The sequence below is a fragment of the Oryctolagus cuniculus genome, chromosome 21, assembly GCF_051225735.1.
Source record: "Oryctolagus cuniculus isolate XC-2025 breed Fujian yellow rabbit chromosome 21, ASM5122573v1, whole genome shotgun sequence".
NCBI classification, from domain to species: Eukaryota; Metazoa; Chordata; class Mammalia; order Lagomorpha; family Leporidae; genus Oryctolagus; species Oryctolagus cuniculus.
The window spans coordinates 13,419,618-13,432,824 of record NC_142887.1 but is presented as its reverse complement, the minus strand read 5'-3'; the positions used below and the strand labels follow the sequence as shown (position 1 = coordinate 13,432,824).

Sequence of the window (13,207 nt, the reverse complement as noted above, 5' to 3'; positions counted from 1 at the left end):
GACTACGTATCATATTATAGTTGAGCTATTTTTCATACTTAAAATATTGCTGACATGAATATCTTGAGATGCAGTATTTGGGTACTTATTTGAGTATTGCGTTGGTATTCAATTCCAAGATTGCAACTGTTTGGTAAAAGGTTATAGATGAGGATTCTTCAAAAGTTCATGGAAAATGTATATTATGAAAGTTCTGCACAGATTTTAAAGTGCTTTGCACCAAATAAACTCTTTTAATCTGTCTACATTTTTTGTCAATTTTTTTAAAGACAAGTTGCTTTTTTTTTTTTTTTTTTTTAAGATTAATTTTATTTGAAGGATTGAGTTCAGAGAGAGTTAGAGAGAGAGAGAGAGAGAGGTCTTCCATCCACTAGTTCACTTCCCAAATGGACGCAGTGGCTAAAGCTGGGTAGATGTGATGCCAGGAGCTTCTTTTCGGGTCTCCCATGTGGGTGCAGGAGCCCAAGGACTTTGGCCAATCTTCTGCAGCTTTTCCAGCAGGGAGTCAGATTGGGAGTGGAGCAACTGGGACTCAAACCATCACCCAGAGGGATGGCTGTGCTGTACGCCAGGGCTTTAACCTGCTGTGCCAGAGCGCCAGCCCCTTTTGTGAACTTTCCAACTATCTTGTATATGTATTATATATGTATTTTAAATCTATAAATGTCTTTCTTGGGAACCTAAATTGTCTTACCCTAGTTGTAATTTTCCTTTTTTTTTTATAAAGCTCTTTTTTCTTCTTCTTTTTTTTTAAAAATGATTTATTTATTGTATTAAAAGGCAGAGTTACAGAGAGAGATCTTCCATCTGCTAGTTCATTTCCCAAATGGCCACAAGGGCCAGTGGGGTTGGGCCAGACTGAAGCCACGAGCCAACAGCTGCTTCTCGGTCTCCCAGATGGGTGAGGGGCCCAAGCATTTGAGCAATTTTCCGCTGCTTTCCCAGGCACATTAACAGGGAATTGGATTGTAAGTGGAATGGCCAGGACTTGAACCAGTGCCTACGTGGGATGTCAGTGCCCACTTTATCTGCTTTACCTGTCAGCCTTTTTTTTTTTTTTTTTTTTTTTTTGAATGTCAGAGTTACGCAGAGAGAGAGGTATCTTATATCCGTTGGTTCACTCCCCAATCAGCCAGAACTGTGCCAATCTAGAGCCAGGAGCTTCTTCCAGGTCTTCCCTTGGGGGTGCAGGGGCCCAAGGACTTGGGCCATATTCTACTGCTTTCCCAGACCATAACAGAGAGCTGGATCGGAAGTGGAGCAGCCAGAACTCAAACCTGCATCCATATGGGATACCAGCGGTGCAGGCAGCAGCTTTACCTGCTATGCCACAGTGCTTTGTAATTTTCAAGTAGTTTCAATGCTTGCAAATTAAAGGATGATCAAGATTGTGACTGTAAAACATTATGTGTTACAATGATGCATTTCTGTGATGTGCCTTCTTGGTCTTTCAGTTGATGATGGCACAAATTCTTCTAAATTATTCACTTAGAGTCTTAATTTTATTGTGCCCATGGCCCTGTTATATGGGCCCTAAAATAAACAATTTAGAAGGCCACCTTTTATTTTTTGAAGACAGTATAGCAGCAGTCAGCATAACTTTTTAAAGTGCTTAAAGTACAAAGTCTTTGCTATTTCGCTCAGTGTGGAAAATGAGTGGGAAAAAAAAAGGTTCTCTGGATTAAACTTTTTATAGTGTCTGGTTTCTACTAGGTTGTATTTTGTGTTCAAATATCATTGAAATAAAAACTGATTAAAACTCTATTTTTCTGTTTTCAGATGTCTTTAGTAAATGTAAAGGTGACCTCTTAGAAGTTAAAGGTGGTAGCTTGAAAACACATCCTACACTTCTAGAAAATCTAGTCTTCTTTGTTGAGGTATGCTCTTGTTCTCTTATTGAATGAAATGATTTTGCTTAATGGTGTGCAGGATACATTTTTCATCAGTGAACAGAAGATAGATATCTTATATCTGCATTTTAACTCCCCTACTCTTGCTTATTTTAATGGAAAAGAAATTTAACTAATTTTCTGAACTAAGTCTCTCCAAGAATACTAGGAACGTTTCATTGACAGTGCTTTCGTACAGCTCTCTGAAACTTGCTTTACTCATCACTAGGGTGACTGAGCTTTACTCCACAGCCGGCTGTTCTCTCTCAAGTCTCCTTTCTGACTCATTGTTTATTACATAGTTTAAGTCAGTTTTTCCCAGCTGCTTGTATTTGTTGTTTACTAATTTCTGACATATTTGCATTATGAATTAGTGTAGGAGTTAATAGATCAAAACTCCCTCTTCCTTTTTAGGTAGGGAAAACAGGAGGAGAATCACAAACAATTATATTCCATTATCTTTTATTTTGGTCACGTATTTGTCTACTTTCCTTCTTCTACCACTAGTCTGTAAGCTTCTTAAAGTCAGTGGATTCCATTTTGGTGCCTGGCACGTTGGAAGTGCTTAAGAAATGCTTAGTCAGTGATTTACACATATACATGCACACTGTCGTATAGGTGAAGCCATGTCAACAGGCAATTTAATGTTGTGCAGGATATGTGCTGATCAGAAGGGAGATTTCTCCACATATATTTAAGTTGGGATTTATAGGGAGATGGTATATTACCTGGCTAGAGAGATGTAAGCAGAGAGGCTTCTGGATTCTGTGCCTGTGAATTTGTACTTTTCATTAACTAAAAATGATGCTAGTAGATCTTCCTTTATATTGGGAGTGAAAGCAAGCCGGAGTGCAATGGAAGGTGAATTTAGAGCAGCTATAGTACACTGAGCAAGACATGATGATCCAAGTGGTGACCAGAAACTAGAGTGGGAATTCACAGGGGAAATGAAAGAACTTGCATAGAACTGCCAGTTAGAATTTGTTTAATCAGTTGCCTTTAACTTTATAATAGTTTATTTAATGTAATCCCTTTTGGTGAAGTTGTAATTTTTCCTCTTTTAGACTATTTCTATCATCCTTTGGGTGTCCAGTTACTGTGAGAGTGTCCTGCGACCATACAAATTAAGTTTACAGAAAAAGAAAAAGAAGAAAAAAGAAACCAGCATTATCATGGTAATAACAGAAAAATGCAAGTAACAACCTGGCCCATGCTGCTTTTTCTGTTAGATATTTTTCATTCCCCAACTTTTAATTTTATAAAAGTGTATATTCAGATTTCTCTACTGATATCTAATTTATCTCTTGTAACTTTTTTTCAGAATCTAGAATCTTATCGTGGGTCTGACTTGTTTTTTTTTTTCCTTTTTTTTTTTTTTTTTAGATTTATTTATTTGAAAGTCAGAGTTACACAGAGAGAGGAGAGGCAGAGAGAGAGAGGGAGACAGGTGTTCCATCCGCTGGTTCACTCCCCAGATGGCTGCAATGGCCAGAGCTGCGCTGATGCGAAGCTAGGAGCCAGGAGCTTCTTCCAGGTCTCCCATGCGGGTTCAGGGGCCCAAGGTCTTGGGCCATCCTCTACAGCTTTCCCAGGTCATATCAGAGAGCTGGATCGGAAGAGGAGCAGCTGGGACTAGAACCAGCGCCCATATGGGATGCCAAGCACTGCAGGCCAGGGCGTTAACCCACTACACCACTGCGCCGGCCCCCTGCCTTGGTTTTTAGCTGTCATGTTCTTTTTTTGTTTTTACATTTCTTGAATTCAGAATCTTTTCATATCCTTTCATTTGTTCTTACTATTGCAGAGTCTCTAACTGTCCCACAGTCTCCATGTGGCTAATTTTTTCCTTAGATTTAAGTTAAAACATAGACGCTATCCTTTTTAGTAAATAAAACCAGGAGGCACTTACGTTGCATCCATTTATTGGTGACTTCTGATTGTATTACATGATTAAAGAAATAGCTGCTGAATTACATCATTGTAAAGGTGCCTTTTCCCCTCTAATTAATAACTGTGGGATGACACTTGCGTGAGTATCCTATCACCTGCCAATGGTGCATCCATTGTTAATTGAATTTGTCAGAATAATTTATAACATTGATATGTCTAAAATGATAGTTTCTTTAATTCTATCAATCTGCGCCCCCTCCCCCCAGGGCTATTTCAAAAAGCTTGTGGAAAGTGGAATTTAAATACGATGCATCTTTGTGAAATTTGTTCATATTTTAATAGCAGCACTACTTGTAATTCAGGAAATTAGAACTAACCAGAATATTCTTCAATAGAAATAATGGTATATTAATACAACAGAATGATATATGTACACATTAAAAGCACTGAAATATAGCACAGTTTTTTTATAATACACATTTTTCATGGACTTTTTGAAGACCCTTCATTTAAAAAGTGTACCAAAAGAAGTTTAGATTATCAGTGGGAGATGGAATTAACGGGACATTTTTATTTTTTATTTCTGTTATCCACAGACTTGTTGAAGTATATCTGTATTAGCTGGTATCCTGTAAAACAGCTGTCCTACCGTCATTTACATGTATATTTGAATTTCTACATTTGTATGAGGAGTCTTTGAAAAATTCATGGAAAATGTGTATTATGAAAAAAAATGCATGGATTTCAACTTGTTTTGCACCATAATGAACATACCTTTTAATTCCATTTTTCTGTGAATATTTTGAGGTATCTTCTTATATATACTATGACTATCTATATATTTGTATATCACTCTGGACTCACTTATTTTTAACTTTATGATAATCCATTATCATTTTCTTTTGGATGTTCACATTATTTTTAGATAATGAATGAATCACCTTTAGACTGATTTATGGAACAGCAAAACTGCTCCAAATAATTTGTATTTTCCCACTGAACATTTTATTCAAGATCTGTAGTTCCTTTGTAAGAAATGATTTTTCAAAACCAAGATTGAGGCATTAATGTGCTCCCTGCTATCTGGGTTTCATTGCTTTTGGCTTATGTCAGTGGAGAGATATAGGCAGTGTATTTTCTCCCTCTTCCCCTCTCTCCTTTTATCTGTCTCTGTCTCTGCCCCTGCCAACCCCCCAATCCCCCCAACATGGATAAATGCTGAATTCTTATTTATTCATGCCTTAGGCTGTTTCTTTTTTCTTTTTTGGAAGATTTATTTATTTATTTCAAAGGCAGAGTTACAGAGAGAGGGAGAGACACAGAGAGAGTGAACTCCCCATATGGCTGCAATAGCCAGTGCTGGACCAGGCTAAAGACAGGAGCCAGGAGCTTCATCTGGGTCTCCCTTGTGGGTTGCATGTGCTTTCCCAGCACATTAGCAGGGAGCTAGATTGGAAATGGAGCAGCTAGAACTCAGCCAGCACTCATATGGGATGCGGCTGTTACTGGTGGTGGCACAACCTGCTGTGCTACAGTGTCAGCTCCTGTCTTCATTTCAGTCCAGCTCCAGTATTCTTTCCATGCTCTCTGTCCCTCATTCCTTATTTGTAACTTCATTTTCCCATAGTGAGAACCCTGGCTCACAACAGCATTAATATGTTTATTAATTTGCAATAAATGGGAAAGTTCCACTGCTAGTTCCAATAACAAAGCAACTAAATAAAGTTCAAATTTATGCATTTCTTTTTTGTCCTTAGAATATGTTCCAGGCCGGCGCTGTGGCTCAATAGGCTAATCCTTCTAGTCCCGGTCGGGGCGCCGGATTCTGTCCCAGTTGCCCCTCTTCCAGGCCAGCTCTCTGCTGTGGCCCGGGAAGGCAGTGGAGGATGGCGCAAGTGCTTGGGCCTTGCACCCCATGGGAGACCAGGAGAAGCACCTGGCTCCTGCACATGAAACAACTGGAGCTGGGCCAGATCACAACAGTGAGCCAGGAACTTGTTCTAGGACTCCGTGGTGGGTAGAAGAGACCCAGTGATCCCCCAGAGTGCGCAGGAAGCTGAAATCAGGAGCTTAGATCATGGACTTCACCCTAAGCATTCTGGGATGGGAAATGGGCATTAACTACCAGGCCAAACGGCTGTGTGTGAGTCAACTAAATTTTTTGATGTGGAAAACAGTAACATAATTTTTAGACTTTTTACAAGAAAAATTAGATAGGATTCATTACATCCCATGATATGATATTATCATACTGCTGTTAGAGAGATTTTTGTAGCAGTAAAATAACCATTGTCCTTGGAAAATGTTGGTTCTAATAGTAAAATTGACTTCCTAAACAAATCAGTAACAATTCAGAGATTCTTTAGATACTGTGCTGAGTGCACCATTCATTTGTAAACAAGGGGAGCTTAGATTTGAATGAGGAACTAAGCGAAGAAGCTTTCTTTCTTCTGCTGTGTTTGGGTAATTTAATTGCAAGTTGTGAGAAGTACAGATCAGAGTTGCTCTGTTTGTTCTCACTTTGAATGAAAGTCCAGTTCCAGAATTTGTCAAATGGCTTTCTGATTTTTGGAGTTTGAGTGTTCATTGTTTTTCTTTCTTTCTGTCTGTCTTTTATATCTTTTTATTTGAAAGGCAGAGTTACAGAGAGAAGAGAGACATAGAGAGAGAGATCTTCCATCTGCTGGTTCACTCCCCAAATGACTACAATGCCTGGGGCTGGGGCGAGCTGGTCCAAGCACTTGGTTAATTTTCTGCTGTTTTTCCCAGGCCGTTAACAGGGAGCTGAATCAGAAGTAGAGTAGCCAGAACCAGCACCCATCCGGAATGCCTTCGCAGGTGGAGGCTTAATCTGTTACACCACACAACATTGGCCCCTCATTGTTGTTTTTCTGACTCCTAAAAAAGAAAATGGTTTTCCCTTTTCTGATGATCAAAGTAGCCCATAGAAATGTAAAGGTCATCCTAATGTGTGTGTGTGAGAGAATACACCACCTAGGTCTCTCCATTGATATGAACCAGAAGCAATGAAACCCAAATATCAGTGAGCACACTAATGCCTGGATCTTGGTTTTGAAATACCATTTCACTGGTAAACATATGAATATCATTCTGTATATAAGATTCTTCCCTGCCTATTTTTTTGTTTTCATTTTTACTTAGGTTTTTTTTTTTTTAATTTATTAATTTATTTGAAAGATTTACAGAAAGAGAGGGAGATACCTTCTGTCCGCTGGTTCACACCCAGTGGCCACAACAGCCAGGCTAGGCTAGGCAGGAGCCAGGAACCAGGAGCCAGGAGTTTCCTCCTGGTCTCCCACGTGGGTAGCAGGGGCCCAAGCACTTGGGCCTATCTTCCACTGCTTTTCCCAGGCTATTAGCATGGAGCTGGATTGGAAGTAGAACAGCCAGGACACAAACCAGCCCCTGTATGGGCCAGCATCGCAGGCAGATATTTAACCTACTTCACCATAGCATTGGCCCCTAGTGTAGTGTATTGTGGCCTAATTTTAATGTCATTAAATATAGTCATTTCTTGTTACTTTTAATGGCATATATATCATTCTGTTATATATCATGATTTCTGTTGATGAATATTTTAGTAGTGCTACTATTAAAATATAGATAAATTCTAAAAGATGAATTTATGATATCCTTGGAAAGTTTAGATCTGAAATAATTAACGACCTATATACATTTTTAATTTTTTTATGACTCATTACTATTTATTTGAAAGGCAGAGTTACAGAGAGAGAGGGAGAGACAGAGAGATCTTCCATCCACTACTTCATTCCCCAAATGGCTGCTATAGCCAGAGCTCGGCCAATCCAAAGCCAGGAGCTAGGAGCTTCTTCCCGGTCTCCCACGTGGGTGCAGGGGTCTAAGTACTTGGGACAGCTTCCATTGCTTTTCCAGACACATTAGCAGGAAGCTGGATTGGAAGTGGAACAGCTAGCACTTGAACCAGTACCCATATGGGATGCCGCATTGTAGGCAGCAGCCTACCAGTCACACCACAGCGCTGGCCTCATATATACAATATATACATTTCTTCATTTCTCCCAACAGTGTTGTCTGCCTGCATCCTTTTTTTTTTTTTTTTTTTTTTTTTTTTTGGGACAGAGTGGATAGTGAAAGAGAGAGACAGAGAGAAAGGTCTTCCTTTTGCGGTTGGTTCACCCTCCAATGGCCGCCACGGCTGGCATGCTGCGGCCGGTGCACTGTGCTGATCCGAAGGCACAAGCCAGGTGCTTCTCCTGGTCTCCCATGGGGTGCAGGACCCAAGCACTTGGGCCATCCTCCACTGCACTCCCGGGCCACAGCAGAGAGCTGGCCTGGAAGAGGGGCAACTGGGACAGAATCCGGCGCTCTGACCGGGACTAGAACCCAGTGTGCTGGCACCGCTAGGTGGAGGATTAGCCTATTGAGCCGCGGTGCCTGCTGTGCATCCTTGATTTGTAGAAAAACACTGATATTCTTTTTAAATTTTGTAGTCTCAAATTTTATTGATATTGAAGCTTCAAAAAATACTTGTTGAATGAAAAAGCCAGCCTTTATTTCCTTTTTTTTGTGTATATGTGTGTGAAAAAAATATTTTATATTTTTGAAATGCAGAGTTTTCAGCAGAGAGGGAGAGGCAGATCTTTCATTTGCTGATTTACTCCCTAAATGGCCCCAGAGTCTGGGGCATCCAACCTGAAGTCAGGAGTTTGGAACTCCATCTGGGTCTCCCATAAAAGTGGCAGGGGCCCAAGCATTTGGGCCATTTACCACTGCCTTCCCAAGGACATTAGCAGGGAGCTGGATTGAGGCAGAGTAGCTGGGACTAAGTGCTCTGATATGGTTTAACCCACTGCACCACAGATCTAGCCCCAAAATTTCTTTTTTTTGAAAGGCATCTTTCATTCACTAATTTACTCTCTAAATGCCTACAACCCCAACAGATAGACAAGGCTTGGCCAAGCTGGGCAGAGGCCCAAAAGTCAATCTAGGTTTTACACATGGGTGGTGGGGACCAAATTCTTGTAATCACCCACTGTGTCCCTGAGTGCATTTTAGAAAGAAGCTAGACTGGAGAGCAAAGCTGAGGCTTGAACCTAGGTATTCTGATATGAGATGTGGGTTTCCTACACATTGACCTAACTCCTTTGCTACACGCCTATCCCAAACCTCATTTTTTTAAAATGTGTAAGTCATCATTGTTAACAGTTATTTGGTTGAAATTAAATTTACCTTGGTTTGAGCATGTCTTAGTATTCAAAACTGTATCTACTCCTGTTAACTTGCATTAACTAACACTGTAGCATGAAATTAGTATAGCTTATGTGATATAAACATGGGAAATATGTTTGGTAATCCTTTGTTTCTTTTTAAATCTTTTTCCCAGCCACCTGTCTTTACCAGTTTCCAGGACTATGTTACCGGGCTTCAGACTTTAATTTCCAATGTTGTTGATCATATTAAAGGGCTTGAGTCACATCTAATTGCACTTAAACTTGAAGAACTTATTTTAGAAGACATGTCTCTCTCACTGGTAAGAGATTATAGGTGATTAGCAATGTTATTATGATACATTATGTACCCAAATGTTCTTTATTACAAGAAAAATTCCTTTTCAATTCATTATTCTCTCCTGCTAAGACTTGTGACTAGAGGGTACCTAGCAGTAGTTTTGTTGTGCAGTTGTTGGTACACACACACAGAAAGAGCACCTCCTTTCTGTACATTTTGGGATTTCTTTTTTTAAGATTCATTTATTTGAAATGAAGCACAGTAATAGGAGAGACTGAGAGAGATCTTCCCTCTGCTGGTTCACTCTCCAAATGAGTGCAAGAGCTAGGGGCTGCCCCAGGCAGAACTAAGAGTCATGAACTGCATCTGAGTCTCCAGTGAGTGGCAGGAACCCCATGCATTAACCAGAAGCTGGATTGGAAGTTAAACAGTTGGGACTGGAACTGGTACTCTGCTACAGACTGCAGGGTCCCAAGTGTAGTTTAATCGACTGCACCACAACACCCAACCCAGGGAGCATGAAAATTAGTGCCTGCATTGATGGATTGCTGTTTGCAGTACCAGAGGAAACCAGACATACTTTGGAGATCCAGGGACGATCTTGAGTTAAGAGTTTACCTGCTGCTGGTTGGCTGGCTTCTTTGTAGTCCTAGCAATCACACCTGAAAAAGAAGAACCCAGACAACAGAAAGAATGATGCCAGCAATAATAGACTAGAGCAAACAGCCAAGAATGGAGCCAAGTGTGAGTCCAAAGTCCCAGGCATTATGTCTCTTGTTACTACTTTAGCCCTTTATCTTAAAATTCTGCCATTTGTATGTGAAATCCTTGTTAAAGGCTTTCCCTTTAAAATTTAGATTCTTTCTGGTGAGTGTTAAGTGGCTGGTCTGGAGCAGGTTTAGGATTTTGGTGGGGGGCCAGACTTAGTGGCAGAGCCATCTGTTTATAGCCCGTTGCCCCAGAGATGAAACTCTTGATTAAAAAAAAAAAATTCTTCCCTCCAGTATTTTGAACCTTGATCTGCTGATGAGGGGATTCTTCCTATAACGTGAGGAGAACCATTATCCTAACCCACACCTCCATGCAGACCTTCCTTGGGAAGGGAATAGATGGATCTTGCTTACAAGATTGTAAGCTTCTCTTTTATATTATCTTAGTTTTTTTTTTTTTTTTTTAAAGAAGTATTTATTTATTTGAAAGTCAGAGTTACACAGAGAGAGGAGAGGCATTCCTCTACCTTCCAGTGGTTCACTCCTCAATTGGCCGTAATGGCTGGAGCTGTGCCCATCAGGAGCCAGGAGCTTCCTCCAGGTCTCCCGTTTGGGTGCAGGGGCCCAAGGACTTGGGCCATCTTGTGCTTTCGCAGGCCATAGTAGAGAGCTGGATCGGAAGAGGAGCAGCCAGGACTAGAACATCCCATATGGGATGCTGGCACTTCAGGCCAGGGCATTAATCTACTGCGCTACAGTGCCAGCCCCAACATCTTAGTTTTGAAGAAGGTTCTTCTGATAGTGTGGAAAGGAGCTCAGAGCTTTAACGTTACCACAGAATAATTAAAGAAAGGAGGTGTGTTCACACTGAAATGAGTGAGTCTAAAAGTCGCATTGGATTGGGGATGTTTGAGGATTACTAAATTTTTATTAGGCAAACAGAAATGGGATAAAAGAATCCCAAGCAGTGAGAGGCACAGAGCAAATCACAGAGGCAGGACAGTGAATCCGGGGGACAGCATGGCTCCAGGGATGTGTGTGGGAAGGAACATTAGGTAGGCGGGGACAGGTGCAGTAGCCCTGGTATTGTACTACTGACCAAATGTTCCTGTTGAAAGATCCATTTGCTTCCTGAACTGAGGACTAAGAAGTCCCCCTTTTTAGTACTCTATGAACTATCCTTAACTTTGAAGTGCTCTCTAGATTTTTCAAGTCCTAATTTGACCTGTCTTTTGACCTTGGGAAAGTTACTTAAGCTCTGATTCTCCATTTCTTTATCTGTAAATAGAGATGACAATAATGGGGTTATTGTGAAGATTAAACAAACAATAATTGATCTTCTGTTGCCTATCTTTGTTAGTCATGATATAAACAGTATACTAGGCACTACCTACCAAATACAGGATCTACTTAACTGGTGGGTGCTCCTTTGGTGGGGGTGGGCCTACTATCCCAGGCCATAGTAGAGAGCTAGAGCGGAAGAGGTGCAGCCAGGACCCAAATCAGTGTCCATATGGGACACCAGCAGTGTATGTAGGCAGAGACGTTAGCCCACGATGCCACAACGCCAGCTCCTTGATTTCCTTTCTTCCTGGAATTGGTTGTGTGTCCAGACCTTTTTTGTATATTTATAATCATAGAGAAAATATATAGTATTACTGTTATTATTTTGTACTTATTAAATAAATGATATACCCCATGCTGCATGGCTTTTTTTCACTCCACATTACATTCAGGAGATCTGTTTGAGCTAATGCATATATAAACACAGCTTTATAGCATTCCAAATATGGAGGCACCATAGCCATTGGCCATTCCAGTTTGTTTCTTTGTATTTGCTATTATATACAGTACTGAAAGAAACTATTTGTGCATACTTTCTGTGTGTGTTTGTTTCTCTTGGATACATGGGGTGTGAAGTGGTGTTACTGGGTCAGAAAGTTCATTTGGCCTCCTCTGGTAGTTCAAGGCTTTCCAGTAGAGCCAGTTTCATATAAACCAAACCAGTCATCAGCCAGCTCCTTTTTTTTTTTTTTGAATTTTTGACAGGCAGAGTGGACAGTGGGAGAGAGAGACAGAGAGAAAGGTCTTCCTTTTTGCCATTGGTTCACCCTCCAATGGCTGCCGCGGCCGGCACACTGCAGCCAGCGCTGCATAGCGCTGATCCGAAGCCAGAAGCCAGGTGTTTCTCCTGGTCTCCCATGGGGTGCAGGGCCCAAGCACTTGGGCCATCCTCCACTGCACTCCCGGGCCACAGCAGAGAGCTGGCCTGGAAGAGGGGCAACCGGGACAGAATCCGGCGCCCCGACCGGGACTAGAACCTGGTGTGCCGGCGCCGCAAGGCGGAGGATTAGCCTATTGAGCCGCGGCGCCGGCCCAAGCCAGCTCCTTTCTATGTGTGAACATTCCATCCCCTTTATTTTTTGTGGTTGTTACCACAGCAAATATGTGTCAGCAACTGTTTAACTCCTGCATTTGAGGAGGTTTAGGAACACTGATCATCTCATTGTTTGGTCCCTGAATCCATGGGCTTGGTCAGTTTCGAGGGATAGTTGTCATTGTTGTACTTGTAACTGGAAAAGATGGAATTGGTAAAGTTGCTGCCTTTAAAAAGTGGTTGTAATGATGGCCAAATTAATAACAAGTTTTCTGCCTTTTGTTTTATGATGAAAACAAATAATCAGAAATTTAAATGTTCAACTTTGTATAGCTTATAACAAAATTGCAGGGATTTGATGCCCAAACTACTTAGTAATAATTTTCTACTTTCTTCCTGATTAAAAGCTAGTAATCAGGGGGCCAGCATTGTGGCATAGTGAATTAACCCCACCCCATCCCTTATCAGAGTGTGGGTTTGAGTCTGGCTGCTCCACTTCCAATCCAGCTTCCTGCTAACACATCTGGGAAGGCAGCAAAAGAAGGCTCACGTATCTGGGCTCCTGTCACCCATGTGGGAGTTCAGGATGGAGGTCCTGGCTCTTGCCTGGCCCAGCCCCAGCTGTTGCAGCAATTTAGGGAGTGGACCGGCAGATAAAGATGTCTGTCTAACTCTCTGTCACTCTGCCTTTCAAATGAATACAGCTTTGGGGGGAAAAAACTACTAAGAAATATTGGCGTAGTGGGTAAAGCTGCTGCCTGAGACGTGGGCATCCCATGTGGGTGCTGCTCAAATCCAGCTGCACCATTTCCTATCCAGCTCCCTGCTAA

At 41.3% G+C, this 13,207-nt stretch overlaps 1 protein-coding gene across 3 annotated transcripts in view; it reads left to right on the top strand.

The window, feature by feature from the left end:
• Window positions 1-13,207, top strand: part of NAA25 (N-alpha-acetyltransferase 25, NatB auxiliary subunit) — an 87,430-nt gene that overhangs the window by 70,982 nt on the left and 3,241 nt on the right. For 2 of the 3 annotated variants that reach the window (XR_016227110.1, XM_002719754.6), the window contains 3 exons: window positions 1,780-1,877; window positions 2,954-3,064; window positions 9,166-9,312. Coding sequence is in view for 2 of the 3 variants with exons in the window: in XM_002719754.6 (XP_002719800.1) it covers window positions 1,780-1,877; window positions 2,954-3,064; window positions 9,166-9,312 (356 nt within the window). In the remaining variant the exon portion in view is untranslated. The remainder of the gene's footprint in view (window positions 1-1,779; window positions 1,878-2,953; window positions 3,065-9,165; window positions 9,313-13,207) is intronic. The other variant, XM_051826818.3, reaches the window with a different exon arrangement.